At 40.2% G+C, this 20,541-nt stretch overlaps 1 protein-coding gene across 3 annotated transcripts; it reads left to right on the top strand.

Annotated features, from left to right (window-relative positions):
* The first annotated feature begins 5,367 nt into the window (after positions 1 to 5,367).
* On the top strand, positions 5,368 to 19,535 carry ubac1 (UBA domain containing 1). 3 transcript variants are annotated; one of them, XM_084055311.1, is made up of 10 exons: positions 5,368 to 5,865; positions 7,121 to 7,241; positions 7,333 to 7,406; positions 8,584 to 8,688; positions 9,134 to 9,236; positions 9,997 to 10,105; positions 12,246 to 12,531; positions 12,991 to 13,077; positions 14,225 to 14,363; positions 15,280 to 19,535. In XM_084055311.1, the coding sequence occupies exons 1-10, from the start codon at positions 5,728 to 5,730 to the stop codon at positions 15,393 to 15,395; spliced, it is 1,278 nt and encodes a 425-aa protein (XP_083911437.1). In that variant the 5' UTR covers positions 5,368 to 5,727; the 3' UTR covers positions 15,396 to 19,535. The 3 variants fall into 3 exon arrangements, with proteins under 3 accessions (XP_083911437.1, XP_083911436.1, XP_083911435.1); XM_084055310.1 differs by having other exon boundaries at positions 8,581 to 8,688; positions 12,249 to 12,531; XM_084055309.1 differs by having other exon boundaries at positions 8,581 to 8,688.
* The last annotated feature ends 1,006 nt before the right edge of the window (positions 19,536 to 20,541 follow it).

Below are 20,541 nucleotides of genomic sequence, written 5' to 3'. Positions count from 1 at the left end.
ATAAATGTCTTTTTTTTTTAAGTATGTTGCTTTAGTGGTCCTCAAACAGACACAACAGAATCATGATTGGTGTTATATTAACACTCGTCATGATTCTGTTGTGTCTGTTTGCAGTTCTTACTGCAGGTTACCTATCAAACTCACCTGCTCCTCCATCTTTGAAGCCATCAACGTGCAGCATGTATCCGTTGTCCTCTGAATCGACATGAAACAAGGTGTACAGAGCAAACACCCTGTTGTTGATCCCACTGAAGTCCTCCATGTCCACTCTCAACTCGTATCTTCTCCGTACAGTCAGATAGAAGAGGTTCTCCAGCCCTGCAGTTCATACAAGGGCATGTGGTTGCGCTTTGCCTGATTTATACTTAATCGTACAACAGTGTCGTGCACATTATAGCATTATGTACAAGCTGGTAGGTCTGCTATTTTTGGCGTGTGACAGCATAAATTAGGCATTATAGGCATACAAATAGTGCAAAGATATTGTTGTTCATATAAGACAACATTATACCATAAGAAAGCTGTCACACTTTCCTTCAATTAGAGTGTTTGTGTCTACAAACCGTTTAATGTCAAGTAATGTTTGATCACATCGCTGATCCTATTGTTAGCACATTCCATACTGTATTTCTCACCTAGCCAGTATTCTCCATCAGCGTTGCCAAAACCTCTCTTATAATCGTCCCATGGTCTGTAAAACAACACTTTGCCATCCTTCCGTCTTTGAAAAACCTTAGTATAGAGAGACAGACAGACAGACAGAGAGACAGAAAGAGGAGACAAATATATAATTGTAAAATATAAAATTATATTACATTATTATTATAACTTCATTAGTTGTTCTTGAGCTTAATCACAATAGAGCCATGTGTATAAAAAAGAAGTGAAGCAGTTCGATTGACACTTAATGACCATATGTATCAGTAAGTTTTAACCTGGCAGCACATGTTCCAGACACCAAAACAAAGGATGGGAATAAAAACAACACAAAATCTGCCATATCCTTGAAATCACCTTTACATAATTATACAGTATCTCTCAACATGAACTGAGAAAGCTATAGTCAACTTGGGGCCACTCATATGATTTCACTGTCACACTCATTTCAAATTTTCAATGCACGCAGTAAACATTTCCTGCATAGGCAGGATGACATGCAGTGAAATAAAGATACTTTAAGCATTATTAACTGTTCTTACCGTCCACTTCCCCCCATCAGTGTCCATGTCACAGTAGACCTCTACAGCTGTATCAAAGTCAACAGGGTAGATGTTGTAGACCCCACTGGATGCTCTGTTGTCCAGGGTGTAAACATCATCACAGTCCCTTGGCAGGAAACTCACAACCACCGGGGGCAGTAGACACAGGAGGAACACTACTTGGTATAGTGGCTAAGATAAAAAACATTATTAGACAACAAATATGATGTATTACCAATATTCTAAAACAATTGTGCCATAACATACAAGAGACCTACTGTACATTATATAATAATAATAATGATAATAATAATAATAATAATAATAATAATAATAATAATAATAATAATAATAATAATAATAATAATAATAATAATAATAATAATGATAATAATAATAATAATAATAATAATATTAAGCTTACAGGACCAGTTCCATAAATGGGCCTAGTCCTAGACTAAAATATCTCATAAGTTAAATTAACTGTGTAAATAACACTCTCTAAAATAGTCATATAATTACTCGTTGGCATTAAGAAACGTCAAATGTCTACTCAAACAACCAAATCCATCATCTTATAATTAGGTCAGTCAGTGAAATAACGCTTACCATCCTGGTTCAGAGAGGACAGAAAGACAGTGACTCCTTCCTGAGGGTCATTTATATAGGTGACCATACACATTCTCAAACCTTTATCACTGACTCATGGAAAAAATGTGTGTTCAAATGCCGAGAAGTAGACTTGTGGGAACTTTGCACCTGTGCATCAGGAGTTGGACTGCTCAGCCATAAGGCTTCTTCACAGAGAATAGATTTTCAACTGACAAACAGTGTTGTCATAGAGCAACACGGCCATTATTAACCCATTCTCCTCTTTATCGCTTTCTTCACGCGACCGAATCCATCAACAAAAAATGATTTTCAACTGACAAACAGTTATTTTCATAGAGCAACAGAGTCATTATTAGCCCCATGCTCCTCTGGACCATTGCTTCCTTTTGAGCCATCAGGTGTACAGTACCTTGACTTTACCCTTGACTGATTGCTGCAGCTATTTCCATTCCATGTTGCTTCCAGTGCTCCTACACAAGTATGGAAAACTACTAAACTAGTATGGAATTTGTAAACTTTTTAGTAATTTCCAGGTCTGGATAAATAGGGAAAAAAAGAAAAGAGTATGCACTCAGGGGAGAGGGCCTTTAAGTGGGATCCCAGTATGTGACACTACTGTTTAAAAAGTTCAGTATAATTGTTTTTAGGGACATACCTGTGTAGAGTACATTGTTATTCTTCTTGTGCTTATTTTGTAGTAAAGTTAAAATGTTGTAGTAATGGTGACTATGCAATTGAATATTTTTTTTAATACAAAGGTCCCATAGGTTCGATTCCAGAAAAGGTGTCGAAGTGTCCCTGAACAAGACACGTAACCCCTAATTGCTCCCTGAGCGATACAACCAACGGCGCTGTGATACTTTCATTTATGCCGTTCACATGTATCATATGAATTATATTAACGTTTTGATAATATATACATCTTTTGGTGTGTAAGCCTACATGTATGTTTTTTATTTGCAGTTTACAGTATATACTGACAAATGGACTGCACACTCCCACACTCAGAGCAGCAAGTTGTGTTGCATAATAATGTTCCCTTAATAACCTCATTCAAGTTATTGTAGATCTATGATTTTAGTTCGTTTTGTAAACACTCAATACAGTTTCAATTAGTTACCGTTAATATTTTCATTTCAACTAACTAAAACATTTTTTAAAGTTCTAGTTTTCCTTATTTGGTCAGTTTTAGTTAACTATAATAATAGCCCTATAGTGTCCCCTTCTCCCCCTTCTTTGGTGGGGGAGTTGGGGCTGAGAAGGTGATAAGGGCTGGGATCTTAGCAGGTGGTAGGGAAGGGATTTGTTCACTCTTGCTCTCCCGGAAATGTTCGGGTTAGAGTGACGAGAAGAGGAGGCCAAACAGTCAGCTGACTCTGAAGTAAACATTGGGTCGTAAAATGACATTCCGCTGTGAAACAACTTAGCATGCTCTTGATCATTGGCGGTGTCTAGGCAGCAATGAGGAGTGCAAGCCTGCTGGCTTGTCGGGCAGCGCTGGAACAGATATCCTGACTCCTGGCCCTTCCAGCTGTGCACACATCTGCATCTGAAGTGCTATCAAACAAATGCCATGCTTGAAAACAGTGCTATCAAAGCTACTCATCTAGCAAATGCACTATTCCCAACTATAAACACAACAACAGACATAGCAGCAGTCCCTTAAACTAATTTACAGTAATAGTTAATAATACTAAGGTGTTAATGTAGCAGTAAAAAACAATTTTAGAGGTGAATGCGGTTGAATCTTGTGCCGTCTGACAACAGAAGGCATGTACTTTACCCTGATGAAAACAGACACCTTTACATCTAATAATTGACCAAATATGTGTGTCTATTAATGATCTGTATAGATAGTAAACATATTGGTTAAAGAGATTACATTTAAGAAAAATAATTTCCAGTACTGTCATTTACATGAAGCGGTGATTTATTTCCTGATAGATGAAACAGAACAGTGTACATAAATATACAGGATACAACAAACAACTTGAGCCTGTACACATTTTGTAATAATGATGAAATGCCTGTTTTCTTCAATGAAAGCTCATATGGTTGTATATACATTATAACATGTTTAGATAGATCAGAGCCTGACCCAGTGACCCATGTTTTGATATTACTCCTACAGATTTTGTCCAAACATCACGCAAATCGGTAGGCCTACACAGTATCTCTATAGTCATGAAACGAAACGGGTCTTTCCAGCAGCGTAACGAGGCAACAGTGGGCCCCGACGCGGGGTGGGCACCGTGGGCCCTCAAACTCAGATTTTATCCAAATGTCACGCAAATCGGTACACATGATCTCTATAGTCATGTGATAAAGACGGATCTGTTATATTTTTCATATTCCATCCTGATTGGCTAAGATTGACATCTAAAGTTTGCAGGAGTGGCCCGTTTTGAACAAAATGCCTCAAATCATTAACGCAGCCTCCGATTGGGGTGAAACTTTGCACGCATATTCGCATTACGTTGAGGAATGCCCTTTCAACATTGCCCTATTATAGCGCCACCAGGAGGACAATTTTTACTAAATGTTTTGAAATAAATCTGTACATATTATCTCTTCAGTCAAGTGATCAAGACGGATCCGTCTGATCCGTCCAACTTTTCACATTCCAGCCTGATTGGCAAATTCCGAACATTGCTGGCCCACACTAACCTACCTGACCTGGCGGAGACCTGTGCTCTGACGAGCACATTTTCTAGTTTCATTAATGATTTTTTTTGAGAAATATTTAGAAAATCTTTTAAAATAATAATAACATTTAGTATAAACAAAAAATAAAGGGATATTCACTTGCAACCCACAAAACATGATACCCCCTAACGACTCCGACCCACTGTTTGGTAAACTGGTTTGAAGCACTCAACGTGCAATCTCAGAGGCCAGCCAAGATTAAAAAAAGTGGATATACAGCCCCCTCTGCTGTTTTTCACTTTTGCAGCGGTGGCCTAGTGGTTAGAGGGGCGGCCTTGATACCGGAAGGTCCCTAGTTCGATTCCCCAATTCATCACATCAATCATGAATCACCGCTGAATAGCCCTTGAGCAAGGCTTCCATGCAGGGTCCGGCTGGAAACAAGCTTCGTGCTTAGTCCGACACCCTGGGTAAACAACAAACTTTGCTTTGCTTTGCAGCAGATGCAACAAACCCCAAAGCTATCAAACCCAAAAAGTCTGTTATTGCCTAAATTCTGCACAACCTTGAGCAAATCCTATTTTATGTAAATTTTACTTATTTTTCAAATGTTTGGTTATTTATTTTTCCAGTTTAGTAAATACATTTTATCCTGATGTTTTATAATACATACATACCTCATGTCCTAGTATGAGCGAATAGGCTAGGGGAAGGGGAAGAAACGTCATGTGATGCCTTTGTTTGACCCGCAGAAGCGTCAGCTGTCCAGGCGCCGGGTCAAACAAAGGTGCTTATTGGTCAAAAACCAGGAAGTGTCTCTCAGAGAATACAATACGCAACCAATAAAAGAACCACAGTTCCCAAGATGCACCGGGGCCACTACCTCGTCCCTTGAGAGAGAGTTCAGAGTTCAAACATTGCCGTCAAAATAGGGGTCCTCTTCTCTTCGCCTATACTCGGCCGTTCCTCCGCTGCTCCGCTCGTATCTACAACAAATAAACAAAAACGACCTGGGAGAGAGGAACACGGACGACAACAACAACAATAGACCCAAAATGGTCGCCAGTTTAGTCCCGGTAAAGGTGCGCTAATTTGTGGCACCGTTGTGTCGTCGGGGCCCCCGGGTCGGTTCGGTTCGGAACGAAGAGGGAAGAAGACTAGACAGTTGCTAGCGTTAGCAACACGCTAGCTCGCTAGCTATAGCAGTGACAGCCAGTGGGACTGACTAGTGGTTGGTGCTACCTCCTTCAGGAGGGGGACGAGAGACATCATGTTCGTGCAGGAGGAGAAGATCTTCGCCGGGAAGGTGCTGAAGATCCACGTCTGCACCATGGAGGGCGCCGAGTGGCTGGAGGAGGTCACGGAAGACACGAGCATCGAGAAGCTCAAAGAGAAGTGCTTGAAACATGTAGGTTTTTTTAAATTTATATAGCTGTGTTTACTTTATTGTTTATTATCACAATTGTTATTTATTAAAAATATATATAAACATGTAGGTTCGATTAGGGGCCACCAACCGGTTGTGTGTCTCTCTCTTGTCTGGTTGACTGTCCCCGACCGACCCATCCTCTACTTTGGGGGCTTGATCTGCTTTGAAAATAGCAGATCTACAAGCTCACAACGCGTCGCTCGGTGACGCGTTGTGAGCTTGTAGATCTGCTATTTGTAAGTGTTTGTCATCCCCCTTTCTCCTGTTTGTTTGTTTGTTTGTTTGTTTGTTTGTGTGGCCCCGGGTCTAGTCAGCCCAGGCCCCGGCAGCCAGTGTCTGTGTCAGCGGTTCACTATAAATAGTCACCGGGTAGACTTTGCTATTTATAATTTAACAAGTCGGCTCTCCAGCGAGCGTCACTTTAACGTTACCTATACAGTACATGTCAACACCCCCCCCCCCCACCCTAAGCAAGCCTGCGTTTGATATGTATGGGGGAATACAGAGATCCTATAGACTAGTCACTACAGTAAATCATAATGTCTTAATCATTTGTAGTAGCTCAAACTGATGACTTGGTGTCACAAACTGATGGCTCAGTTACCTTAAATGAATGACTTGGTGTCTCAAAAACAATGACTTGGTAAAAAAGAATGACTTAATACCTCAAAATAATTTGACACTTCATTAACTCATTATTTTGAGATACCAAGTCATTATGTTAGATACTAGCTCATTATTTTAAGGTCACTGCATTATTTTTGAGATACTAACTCTGCATTATTTTTGAGATACTAACTCATTAGTTTGAGATCTTAAGTCGTTGTTCAGTCATTGTTCAGCACTTTGGTCAATCTTGATGGTTGTAAATGTGCTATATAAATAAAGTTTGATTGGATTTGAAGGTTCTATATATATAGAGGGACTTTTCTTTCATCAAGTTGGTAGAAATGGGCTTCCATAGTTTAGTGATAGATGTTGATTTTCCCTATTATTATTATAATGCCGCTTGAGTTGAGATTATTATTACACATATATGACATATTAAAATTCAGACGTTCATTTTATCTTAATACTTGCGACATAGAATCTTTCCTGGGTCGTGAAATTGTTGCACTTAATATTCTACCATGAGAAGGTTTCTCATAATGCTCTTTAATTACCTTCTGTAGCTTGATACTAAGCTGCACTTGTCACCTGCTTATTCCATTGTGCTTCTTTTTTTTGTTTATAGTGTGTGCACGGAAGTCTAGAAGACCCCAAAACACTTACCCACCATAAACTTATCCACGCTGCTACAGAGAGGATCCTTAATGACACTAAAACAGTCGCCGAGGAAAATCTCAAAGATAAAGGTGTGTTGCCCTTTTTTATTACGTAAACGGTGATCCTATCCTATTGGTGTGAACTGACTGATCATTGTTTCACTTGTTTATTTATTTTTAGATGTATTGCTGCTTATCAAGAAGAGACCGCCACCGACCCCCCCAAAGATGGCAGACATAGCTGCAGAGGAGAAGGTAAGCCAGATATATTCGTTCATTAAGACTCAACTGGAGGGATCTGGAGGGATCCCATAACAATAGAAGCCCTATATGCTTCGTTGTACGACAAATAGCAAAAGATTGCTGATCTACAAGCTCACAACGTGTCGTAGCACCTACTTGCTCATCAGGAGCAGTGAGGGGTTCAGACAGTGTCATCTCCTGAGGCACTGTCGCCCAGGACATTGGTGTCCTTAAATGCCTCCAGATCCACATATAAGGGGGATTCCACTGGCACCTGCCGTCCCCTGTCCCTATTTTTCACTGTCTCCCACCTCTCTGCTTTCTAAACTCTATGTAAAATAACACCAAGTGGCCCGGATGGCTGGCGTAGCCATCTGGGCACCTAGGCCGATGACCTTTTCTGCGTGTCACCCCCACCCCCCCCCCCATCTCTCTCCCCATTTCCTGTCGTTCTACTGTGTTCTGTCAATAGAGGCAGAAAAAGGCCCAAAAAATATCTCTTAAAACAAATAACACGAAGTGGCTATAGTGACACTACAAGTAAGACGCGCGAACGCAAAAAAAAAAAGGTAACCAATAAAGAAATAAAAAATAAATACAAAAAAAATCTGCATTAAAAGGAGCATCTTAGAAAAATACAAATTCACAAAAGAAATGTTTTGAATGTTTTTGAACAATTCAACAAAGTGTTTGAAGTGCCTGTTTCACCCACTTCCGGGGGGTGGAGCCAAAATCCGAGGCCGAAGTATTTGTTCGTAGACCCCCACTTAGGGGGGGTAGAAAAAGTTTGGGAGCGATACGGGCACTTTTCATTTAAAATGGGGTTTCAATGGGGAGTTTTTAGGAGCCTTCTCTGGGGCGTGGCTTCCGGGGGAAGGGGCGGGCTTAAACGCAACCTTGACAGGTGTGTTCAGTTTTCAAAGACCTTTCATTTGATGTATGGTACGTCTATATTGGACATTTACTTGGCTGCACACAGCTGCACACAGGCAGTGCACACAGAGACACAGAGACACAGAGACACACACACACAAGCCGAGCACGGTTTCATAGTAGGCTCCACTTGCGCGGAGTCGCGCCTTCGGCGTGCCTCCTTCCACTGCGTTCGCAAAAATGTGCATTTCCCCACCCAGTGTCCAAGATGTTTGCTGTCTGTCTCCACATTGATTACCTTATTGTGTCTCAGAAGAAGCAGGATACTAAGGCTCCAGATAAGGATGCCATCCTGAAAGCCACCACCAGCCTGTCTACCCGTCACACCGACCGCACCGTCACCCAGCACAACATCAGAGACGTAAGTGTGTGTCCAGGATGGATCGCTTCAGCTGATCGGGTGTAGCTGAGCTCCACACAATGTCATGTATGGCAGGGGTTGGAATTCACTGCGGTGGATCCGGCTCTATGCAAACACAATTGGCCTTGTTTGGGAGAGGGAAGCCAGGCGGGGAGGGCAATCTACAGGCTGGGGTGTCAGCCGGGGGGGGGGGGGGGTTGAACAGGAGGAGTAGGACAGACATGTTATGTCCTCCCGGTGGGGCCTCCTCACTGCCAGGTAGTACTGTAGGCCTGCCGTAGCAGGCCTACAGTACCTGTTTGTGTTGCCACAGCAGCAGTGGCAACACAAACATGTGTGGGTTGGGTTAATTGGCATAAAGACTAAACTGTATAAAATGGGTTGTGTGTATATTGAATATTTATACTTGTGTATATTTATACTGTGCGTGTTCATATTTCATCAGTTCCAGACAGAGCTTCGGAAAATTCTGGTCTCTCTCATCGAGGTGGCCCAGAAGCTTCTTGCCTTGAACCCTGATGCGGTTGAACTCTTCAAGAAGGCCAATGGTAAGGTTAACATGAGGCCAACACATGAGACTTTAAACCACATGAACGGCTTGCGTCCCTATTCTGGGCATGTCATAGTATGTCATGTCATAGCACACAATGTGCCACATTGTGTCCTTGAAGAGATTTGGTGTAGAGGGTTGAAAGGTGGGGACCGAACAAGTATAGTTCCCTTGGAGACCCATGTCAATGAATTATATTTGATTGAATGAATGAATTTATTTGGTGATAAAAGAAAGGGCACATCTGCACTTCCAAGCACCGGTTTAAGTGGTTAAAAGCCCATGTCTGTGATCTCAGCAGTACTTTTTGATACGTTTTACATCTCCAGAATTATACAATAGAAACGATGCATCAGAGTTTATTATTGTCTCCACCAGGCCGAAAGGCATGGCGAGAGAGTATGTTTTATTTTGCAGTGGGTTTATTCACATGATATAGATGTACAGTGGGTAGATTATCTAGAATCGGCAGTGTGCATAACTCTCTTCCCAGTTTAGTCCCAGTTTTCAGAAGGTGGCATACTTGTTTCCTCTTTCGGTTAATTTTTTTGTTTGGCTCGGCAGCAGGTTTGAACCGGAAACACACGACACCTTTACATGTGTTTCGAGTTAAAATCTGATACAGAGCCAATCAAATGAGGCTGTGGGAAAATGAATTGAAACAGGAAACGGGTATGTCATCTCCTGGAAACTGGGACTACAGTTATGCACAGAGCCAATTATGGATCTATATTTATGTCTGTTGTTGTTTCTGGTAGCCATGCTGGATGAGGATGAAGAGGACCGGGTAGATGAGACTGCCCTTCAGCAGTTGACCGAGATGGGCTTCCCTGAGAGCAGAGCCATCAAAGCTCTCCGACTGAACCAGTGAGTCAACCAGTTTCTTAAATGTATTAGTTTATAATGTATTAAATGTTTTAGTTCTACATTTTCCCACCCCCTACAGCCATATGCCATTATTTACTACAGCATAGTGCTATATGTTTAATCTCTGCAATCTATTCACCGGAATGAGTCAAACCACAATAAATCCATCGCACAAAGCAGATTTTCAAAGGAATCACATTATTTTATTTTAATAGTGGGCAATGCGTTACATTAACCACATTCGTAACACAGTCATAATGAGTCTAAAATCTATCACGATTTTCTTCACGTTCATAACACAGTTATGCATAATAGGGCTATAATTAGGCCTTTACCTGCCTATAACCTCTTTTCATCTGTGTATATATAAAGCTATTGTTATCATATTAAGTTGTAGAATGCATGCCACAGTTATCCATGGCATATTGATGGACACTGAGTGAACACAGATCACATACATTGTCGTATACATGAGGTTGTAATATCTATCTAATTAGCTACTTTCAGTCTACCTTTCCTCATTTACTCATCTCTGGTCTGCCGGCTGCTTTGTATCCATAAAACCGATGGTGGCTTTTATGGACTAAATAGGCAAACATTGTGCGAAAATAGCAGATCTACAGGCTCACAACGTGTTGCAACGTTGTGAGCTTGTCGATTGGTTAAGAGATTTGGTGCTGAGGGGAAAAAGGGAGGGGGCCAAGTACAGACCCCTGGGGGACACCGGTCAACAATGTGTAGAGGCTTTAAGTAAGTGGTTAAAGGGTCTATTCCAGACCAGCAAGAGTCCTTCAACCCATCAGCTTCAGTATGTAGCATATAGATTATATTGTGGCTGATGCTTTGGGTGTGTTCTATCCCGTATGATGATAGTTATTGTACGGCAGTAATTGCTCCATACTGATTAATTGTAAACTGTATTGTAACCGAGATTTCCATTACTAATAATAACTGTATGGATTGCAGTAGATAATACACAGCATTATGGACTTTTTGCACATATTACGCACATTTTTGCGTCCGTGGTATAAACGCATAATGTTGGTTACTTGACCTTAATTTGATATAGTTGGACATATCAGTGTGTGTAGAGATTGAATTGTATCAATTTAACTTAAATTAAAAAAAATATATATATTAAAGGGAAGTTGTCAGATTGATTATCTTCTCCAATGCGCCCATGCAAGATGGTTCTCTTGTTCTAAAGAAGTATTTGTTTGTGCAATATTTACTCTAAAAGTGCAATGTGTAATGCAAAGTGGAAACATTGCTAGATGTAGGGAGTTTCATGCACTCAGTGGAGTGCATACTGTATCTCCGCAAGGAAGTGTGGTTTCAGCCTGATTTGAACACCAGTGACTTCCACTATAATATTCAAGTTAAAGGTGCAATCCGTACGTACAATTTACGTCCTACCGTCCTACCCGGTATTGAAACCTGCATGTCCCCCACACATTATGCTGGCACTGATCTGTCATCTGCATTCATTGAGTGTACATCAGTATGCTTATGCTATGAATAATTGTGGCATACATAAATTAATTAATATGTTAAATACATGTTATTAATACATCATAACAGCTTTATACTGTGTATATAGATTTAAGCGATTTGTTTGTAGATACTGTAGGTGGAGGCCTGATTATTTACTCACTAATAAGAAAGAGTGTCTGCTTCATGCAAAGCCTTATTTAAAGTGTAACCAGCACGATAACGGGAAGGTTCGGGAAAGTCAGACCTGAAATCCAATGCAATTCTCTAATTCAGCAGTGGAAGAATTGTGTTATTGTTAGTTAAATCAGCTTAAAATCGACCATGCAAAATTGTATTGTTGTATATTATTTTTCCAATTCAGACTTGACATGAGGTTACATCATGTCTGAATTGGAAAAATTATACACAATATGTATTTTAAATCTATCTCCATTTGAAATAAAAATGGTCACTTCTCTTGTTGGGGGAGTAAAAAAAGTGGAACGGGGAAAATACATTTCTTCTTCATTGGTTGAAAAAAAAACGTTTTGCTTAGTTGTGAATTTGGAACTTTAACTTACTGCAAAAAACAAGACTACAAACACGCAGCTTCACTATTCTTTGAAAACTATATGCGGCCTCCTCTCAGTCCTCTCCTACTTTCCAGCAGCATGTCGGTGACACAGGCCATGGAGTGGCTCATTGAGCATGTAGACGACCCCACGGTGGACTCTCCTCTACCCGGCCAGGACCCTTCGTCTGGTGTAGCGGGAGCCACGGCCGCAGCCGCAGCAGGCCCCTCCATCTCCGCTTCAGCCTGCTCCGTCTCAGGCGCCCAGCTCCTCCGCAGCCTCTCACAGTCCAGCGCAGCCGCAGAGGACAGCAGGCAAGACGAACTCACCGAAATCTTCAAGAGGATCCGCAGGAAACGAGAATTCAGGCCTGACTCCAGAGTGGGTGGTTGTTTCTTTTAGCCAATTATAAGCATATTGTTTTTGTTGTACGCCAAATAGGGAAATGGGCAATCTACAAGTTCACAGCACGTTGTGAGCTTGTAGAACTGCTAGATCTGCAACACCGTATTTGGACCAAATGGATGTTGGTTAAAAAGAGTTCCACATCGTCTCTGTCTGGTGGATACCCCATATGTCCAAAACTGTTACTTTTCAGGAGTGGCAGATCTGCTACTTTTGATGCTTTTGTGTGACGCTGTAGTATGATCAAGTAGGCCATTAATTTACGGAAAAACACAAAAAGTGTAATTATTGAGATGAGAGGTTTCTGCCCGACAACACAACAACATGCTATTTTGAGAAGATGGAGGTGAAAGTGCATGGTTGTTGTGAGCAGCAGGGTGACTTGTTGAAGTGACCTAGTCAACAGCCTGTGTGTTTTGACTGTATCTTGTGCAGGCGGTGATGGCACTGATGGAGATGGGCTTTGATGAGAAGGAGGTGATAGACGCGCTGAGAGTGAACAACAACCAGCAAGATGCCGCTGTACGTTTCTACTGGTACCAACACACTGCAGTCCATGCTCCTGTTGTTTTTTTTAAACCATAATTCTACAACAGGATGGATGCATTTAGAGGGAAATAAAATATTCAGTATGTTCAGTGGTGTTATTTTGAAAATGATGAGGATGAACACGCACATCCAAACCCCAATTAGGCAGGTGCTTTGCAGAAAACACAATGACTTACTGTACAAAAGAAAGAAAACGGCTCGCACACAATTGAGCTCCAGTTGAAACATTGTGTTTATAGGCTCTATGCACAGCAGCCATTTTGTAAAGAAATTGGGCCACTTCCTTCACAGGTGTTACCAATGATAACTAATGAAGGCTCTGTTTCTTTCTGGTCAAACAGAGTCAGGGTGCTGATATTGTGCATCTTGGCTTACTGGAAACACTGTTGTTACACCAGTGGGTCTCAAAGTGTGGTCCAAGTACGCTCATGGTTCTTAGAGGTGGTTCCAAGTGGCCCCTTAGGGTCCATTTGTGCACTCAGAGTTATGGGGGAAATTAAAAAGTTTGAGAACCACTGTGCTACACTGAATGGATCAGAGCCTTAAATTAGTATAATTGGTCAAACCTGTGAAGGAAGTAAGGAAGAAGCCCAATTTCTTTCCAATGTGGCATGCTGTATGCTGTGCATAGAACCTATTGCACCAGCTAGTGCCTGCGTGACGTTTCGAGCTACATGCTCTTTAACAGACAGGTGTCATTGTCTGATGAAGAGCATGTAGCTTGAAAAGTCCCGCAGGCACTCGTGGGTGCAGTAAAGACAACGTTTCAGAGCCCAACTGTGTGAGAGCTGTTTTCTCTTTTGTAAGTTATTCAAAAAATGTCCACTCAGTTTCCATTGCTTCCCCTTTTAACATAAATTATTTTTGTCCCGCACTGCCATTATTTTGGTATTTTATTTCCTAATTTGTACTTTCATGTGTTTTCATCGTCAACTCTGCATAATTATGAATGAGAGTTTATCCTCAGCAAGTCCCCAAGTGATAAATAAAGGTTTTAGACTTGTGACACCTCCAGCACAGATGCTGGAATGATGTTGGAATAAATGCCACGCTAGGTTTAAGAGTGGAGTTTAAGAGTACGTTTTCATGCTGTCATGAAATGTCATTTGTCCTCTTCTAGTGTGAATGGCTGCTGGGTGACAGAAAACCATCTCCGGAGGATTTGGACAAAGGCATCGACACCAATAGCCCTCTTTTCCAAGCCATCCTGGAGAACCCTGTGGTCCAGCTGGGACTCACCAACCCCAAGACTTTGCTGGGTACCTAACGGGTGTTGTTAACATATTTCAGTTTCTGGATTCGTTTCCATGCGCTACCATTCGGTTTCAACCCTAGGAACCCAGAACAGAAAAATAACTGAAATAGTCGATCTAAAAGACACTTTGTATCCAAATACTGTGTCCTTCCCCTTTATTTGGAAAACATGTACATGTGCATTGACACCACCTTGGTGTCAATGCAATGTTGGCACGTAAAGCCAATATTCAGACTGCAACTTCTCTGCAATCATGGTACCCACGCCTAACAGCAAAACTGTAAGATGATGTCAGCTGATATAGTGTGTAAAAGAGCTATATTTACGCATGTATTGGCTTCAAAGTTAGTTGGTAGACTGTTTGTTTCAAATCTATTTCAATTATGGCTCATGTAGAATAAATTACTACAACATTATATAGGGTGATATGAAACAAACGTCCAAAACATAAGTAGGGTCTTAAAAATGGAACTGTAACACCATCAAACTGGAGGTCCCTTTGCCTCCAGTCCACAGGACCAAGAAGTCTTTCTTGGTCTTGTTCACGTCTTTCTTTGTCTCTTTCCTTAGAAACCAAGGGCATTTTTTGTGTCAAGAGTACATCCACACAGAACGTGAATATTATGCGGTAATAACGCAACACAATCTAGAATGTGGTCGATTTCTTTTACCACCTGTATGAATGAGGCATCAACTATATGAATAGTCTGATGTGAAATATTCACCAACACATTTTCAGATAATGTCCTCACCTCTCTGGTGTGTGAAGACCTCACGTCACGGCGCGTGAGCTTGTAGTTTGACTATTTTTAGTGAAGATATTTGAGCCAACTCGGGTCTGTTTTACTATTGTAAGTCCTAGAGGGTTTAAGTGGTTAAAGGCAGTAGTTATAAAGATATGTTTGTCGTTTGTTATGCAGCCTTTGAAGACATGCTTGAGAACCCTCTGAACAGCACCCAGTGGATGAATGACCCAGAGACGGGCCCTGTCATGCTCCAAATCTCCAGAATCTTCCAGACCCTTAATCGCACGTAGAGTCTCCTGGTGATCCCCTGTGTGACTGTTGCAGCCAGTTTGACTCTGTGTGTCTGTGTGTGTGTGTGAGTGCGTGTGTGGGGATGTACGGGTGTTTGTGGAAGCGGCAAGTATTGTTTTTGCCTTGAAAAGACACAGCCTGAGTCAAAGAACTGTGGAGTCTGTTAAAGAGATGTTACACACACATATATATATATATATATATATACATATATATATATATAGTATATATCTATTTATAATGTTGCAGAGAAAAAAGAAAACTTATACAAAATAAATGTTAACATGAACATTATTACCGGTATGATAATTAAAATTTAGTATGTTGTTTTTACATTTTAATGAGAACAATTTGTAGTTATGAGTATGACAGACATGATTTATTTTGTATAATTTCTCCATGTGCAAAAAAAGACATCAATAGGCATCAATTCAATGTTTACACTTCTTTTTTGTATGTTTTGCAATATTTAAATATTAATTATAATTGTTTTGTCTCTTTAAAGCACAATTAAAGGATAGGTTGTGCAGTTACCTTGCCATGATGTAACCCCAAATATTGATGAGATATCCTCAATAGTTCTTCTATAGATTAAGAAATTCATGATCCAAAATATTCTCCCCGTTGACTTACAATGCACAATTACTGAATATATCTCACCAATATTTGGAATTACATAATGGTAAGGTAACTACACAAATTCAAAGAACAATGTTGTGCACATCCATATGATTGTTGCTGGTGCAACCAGGACAAGGTGAGTGACTTGAATAACAGTATCAGAAATTAAAAAGTCAGCACAAGGAGTCTATAATAAGGGCTTTTCAGATGGGGAGCGATTGACGCATTTAGTCATATATTTTCAATGACAGGCGAGCAACTAGTTGGGAGACCGCGGATAATCTGAAGTGGACGCGATCCTGTGAATGTGTCGCTCTTGCGCTCATTTCGCGCACACGCCCGCCTGCGACAAGAGCTGGATTGTGGTCAGCTTTCAGACAGAACGCCTGTCGTTTACTCGCACAGTGGTTGTGTGTCTGTGTATTCACGAGGTTTCCCGCTGATCCAGACGAGAACGCTGGCATTGTCGCTCCCCGTCTGAAAAGCCCTTAACCAATTTTACTGTGCAAACTGCCAAATTACGTTTTAACCTGACAATTGGGTCAAAATGTTTTCAGTTTGCACAGTAAGTAGATTTCTTCGGAGCCTTTGGCTGTGGTGCAGACTATTTCCTTCTGATGAAGGTACAGTAATAACTACACAATCCATACATCTACCAAAGTTTAATTGTGCTTTAAATTGTTCATTTCATACGAGGTGAATGTTTGGGGGGGGGGGCTTCCTCTCCTTATCAGCGAGTTTGGTTTTCTATTTTCACTCCTTGGAGAAAAGGTCTGCCGATCATCCAGGGCCCCAAAGTGAATATCAAAATGTTGAGTGTCTGTTACGGTCATCCAATGTGGGTTTTCAGACACGTCACCTCTCTCATCTCTGTGGTCGGCTTTGAGAGGACCCCTGTCTGGTCACTGTAAATCACACTCCTGACTTTTAAGTGGAGAACATGTCTTTGTGCTCCTTTGAGAATTTATTTATTACTTTGTAGAGCGTGGTGGCGGGTGATGTAAGCAGTCACATCTGGTTAAATCAGCCATCTCAACACCACTCTTTCCTTGAGTGTGTATGGGGACGGCTGATTTATCCTGTGTGCATTGATGTGCATCAAGGTGTCTAGTCACACCCAGCCCAGAGTCGAATTTGTTTAATTGAGGCCAGTTGTGAACAGTTCTGACTGTTTAAATCAGCCACCACCACCCTAGAAAGACTTTCTTAATTATTTATTTGTTTGCCTTTTGAAGGGGGAAAAACATACACCACGCTGTCTGTTTGTGTCTTGATCATGTTTGTTACAAAACAGAAGTTATACTACCTGCCGACCTACGTGTTTAATTGTCAGTGTGCTCTTGAATGTCACATTATCATGTTGCAACCATTTAGCACTTACTCACACCTCTGAATACTGTTCACTGCAACATGGACAAAAGAATAAGCCTCTAAATTTAGAGGACTGCAGCAGCGTGGGATGACAAAGGAACCTGAGCCAAGTTGAATGAGTGAAGATGCATCATCTCCTCTTCCCACAGAATCAATCAACTAAGGTGCACACCACAATATCTTCGTTTCCACAGTATTTTCCTTTGAGAGCAACGAAGATTTATGCTATCAAACCACAATTTCACTATTATGACGAGTTGTTATGCCTGAGTTCTGCGTAGCTGCGTACGGGTGTTGCGTACCCAAAAATATCAAGTCTACAAGCTCACATGGCATTGCAGCGTGATGCATTGTGAGCTTGTATCCGCTGTTTTTGGTGCACAACGCGCGCAAGTAAGGAGAATTCAGGATTAAGATGTAGACCTACCTACTACAAAGACACACCATGTATATCCGTGCAATAGCTAGGGAATGGAATTACTTTGACCTGTAATAATTATATTTGATTTGAGTGTTAGAACTGTGTGAAATGCATTGGGTAGTGTGTCTGTAATAAATATTACCCATTGCATTGCGTACTGTAAAAATCTACTGCTACTTAACAATGGGCCTAATTTATACTCTATCACACTACAGTGTCGCTTGCCGGAAATAACCGATTTACAAGCTATCCATGCATCACAATGTTGCATGTTGGCTACCAAAAAAACAATGCATGGGTACCCGATGATAAATCAGTTCCTTTCAGCGAGCGACACAGTCATGCGATTGCGTAGAAATTGAGCTTTAGCCTTTCTCAGTTTTATTGTGAGATAAAAGTAACTTGGAGGGTGGTGTGTGTTTTTGCCAAGCTTGAGTGTTTCTATTCAATCTTTGAAATGTGGTATTGATGTGACTTTCTGCTCAGGGAGGCTGACATTGTTTTTTCTCGCGCCACCAAGGCAAACCTCTACTCATCTGCTAATCTGGGATTTAAAACAAAATGGCTTTAACTAACCATAATAATGTGTATGGGTTGGAGCATCATGAAACATGGTTTGGTAAATGCAATATTTGAACATATTTAAATGTTTTTAAAGAGAAGAATTAGCTTGAACTATGTATTGTTTGTAATTGAAGCCAAAATCTTAAATTTCTCTTATGACAAATGTTTTAGGTGACCTGAAAGTTGAATGATGCAAATTACTGAAATAATTCAATTGTTTTTAGTTTGTTTTTACAAAGGGTCAAAATTACGACATCATTTTTTGAATGTGAAAGTATTTGTGTACAGGGTGTCTCTGGATGTCTCGCTGCTGTGCCATGTATCTCAGTCGTGGCCACAGTGAGCAGCTATCTCATAACTTCTTGGGAATAATCATTTCCATTGACATTTCAAGCAAAACCATCAGATTGACCATTTAAGCAAAATAAAATGAAAATGCATCAAATTTATCCACTTTGTCAATTTAGGAACAGAAATTAGTGAACTACATTTTGTTTAGGGACTAGCACTAGTGGACAGTAACAAAGTACCTTTACTTGAGTATTGTGCTTAAGTATATTTTTTGAGTATCTGTACTCTACTTGAGTATTTGTATTTTTGGATACTTACTGTATAACTTTCACGCCACTACATTTCAAAGACAAATATTGTACTTTTGACGCCACTACATTTCTAGAAAGTGAAAAGGTATGTTATGAATTAACCACTTAAGCCTTATTTCAAACATAGTGAAAATAACAGATCTACAAGCTCACAACATGTTGCTATGCGACTCATGAGCCCGTAGAGCTGCTATTTTCACTATTGATATTTTGGGGACATTTCTGGAAAATCTTTGCATCTTGGAGGGGGAAATGGGTACATTTCAATACAGCCTTGCATTGATATTAAAACATGTATATACAAAAAAAACTTTTACTCCAGTACTTAAGTTTAAAGTACAAATTTGACTGAGTAATATTTGACCAGGACTATGAATACTTTGACTCAAGAGTACTTGGTCCACTTCGTCAATAGGAACAGAAATGAGTGAACTACATTTTGTTTAGGAACACTAGAGACTTGTTGGAGTCACAACAACCTATGCAATACGCTCACTCTGTTCAATGAAAACAGCCTTGTGGCTACTGTCATTTTATCACGATCACATTAAAATATGTTTTGTGGCTGTATTGCTTTGAATCCTTGTGCTTTGTCCTGTAAAGCGAACGATTTGCCACCAAATAAAGGTGATAAATCCATACCGCACAGTTTTCTTTTTAAGACAGTCAAGAAGCTTGTTTTAATCTGTGGATTATGTTGTGTCATACATTTTTAAATGACAGCAAATCTAACAATATAGATTCCATTAATCACGTGCATAGATAGACTGGTGCTACTTTGCCCAACCAATAACTTGTTATGTGACACAATTATGAAGGAATAGTCTAAATGTAGTCAACATAAATTAACTGCCTCAGTACTTAGGGTTGAGCAAATGAAATTGGGATAAGCAGATTTCATACTTCATCCCTTTTAATAGAGTTAACTGATTAATTGCCTCAGTCAGAACTAGCTAAATTATCACAATGTTTGAGGCATACTACTATAGTTGTATTTTTAATATTCTGTGACACAGACTATGTATTTTTCATGGAGAAATTGTAGGCTAATGTATTACTGAATTCTCATATTAAAAAAACGAAATGCTTGAAATATGAATACAAAAAACCTGGGCGATATAATAAGTCCAAACAATATTGTGTTATTTCCCACCACTGTTAAATCATGTCACAAGCCAATAAAAGCCTGATTTATATAGCCATTTCTGTACGAGTTGTACACCCATAATAGCCGATCTACAAGATTGTGAGCTTGTAGATCAATTATTTTTAGCACACGACTGTTTAAGTGGAATGTTTTTTGTGAAAAATATACCATTTAAAGATTATATAAAAAGCAACTGAGAAAGTTACACAGTGATTTAACTTCATAGGCTATAGATGTTGCCTTACCACAGTTTAGATCTGTAGGCCTACATTCAACTCCACTTTACAACTTGCCAGTAAAAATATGTGTTGTAGCCTAAATATGTATTATGTGGATGCCTACTATGTCTTTATTGAAACAGTGGATATTTTATGTTGTGGGTAATTAGTTTTAACTTTAAATTGTGTTTTATTTTGTTT

Source organism: Gymnoscopelus microlampas (genome assembly GCF_963454915.1).
Source record: "Gymnoscopelus microlampas genome assembly, chromosome: 4".
Lineage (NCBI taxonomy): Eukaryota > Metazoa > Chordata > Actinopteri > Myctophiformes > Myctophidae > Gymnoscopelus > Gymnoscopelus microlampas.
This window is presented reverse-complemented; position numbering and strand designations above follow the sequence as displayed.